Below are 493 nucleotides of genomic sequence, written 5' to 3' on the forward strand. Positions count from 1 at the left end.
AGAAATTTTATTTTTTGTACATATATAGGCCGCACTTGTCTATAAGCTAACTTTTAATTAAATAAATGCTTTTTCCGAACAGTGCCTGTAACACGCCTGGTTAAAAAAATAAAAAATACAGTAGCCTGCCAGAAAAGTCATTGATCACTATCTTCATTTTCCTCCTGCGCACTAAAACCACTAAAGTCAATTCACTGATGCCAGGCTTATGTGCAGCAGCTCTATTTCCTTCTTCGACAGGCAGATCGATCGCCTTTAACTTGAAAGCTGTATCATATGCATTTCTTCGTGTGTTTTCCATGATGAGGGTGTGTGCATGAAGCGCAAAATGACTGATCTGAAGAATTTAGTGTGAGTGCATTTGATTTAATTCGAACAGTTTCATTGGTCCACTGTGACCTGTTCGGTAATTTCATTGGTCTGATGTGACGAGGCTAAATGTATTGGTGGCATGAAGCTCGTTACCCCATAAAAATCCATAAATTAGCCGCAT

The 493-nt window shown here is 38.5% G+C and overlaps 1 protein-coding gene across 1 annotated transcript in view; it reads left to right on the forward strand.

Annotated features, from left to right (window-relative positions):
• Window positions 1-91, forward strand: part of ccser2a (coiled-coil serine-rich protein 2a) — a 29,265-nt gene extending 29,174 nt beyond the window's left edge. The window contains exon 9 of the mRNA XM_020600877.1: window positions 83-91. Coding sequence (XP_020456533.1) covers window positions 83-91 — 9 coding nt within the window. The remainder of the gene's footprint in view (window positions 1-82) is intronic.
• Window positions 92-493: the final 402 nt, after the last annotated feature.

Source organism: Monopterus albus, unplaced genomic scaffold (genome assembly GCF_001952655.1).
Source record: "Monopterus albus unplaced genomic scaffold, M_albus_1.0 scaffold3.1, whole genome shotgun sequence".
Lineage (NCBI taxonomy): Eukaryota > Metazoa > Chordata > Actinopteri > Synbranchiformes > Synbranchidae > Monopterus > Monopterus albus.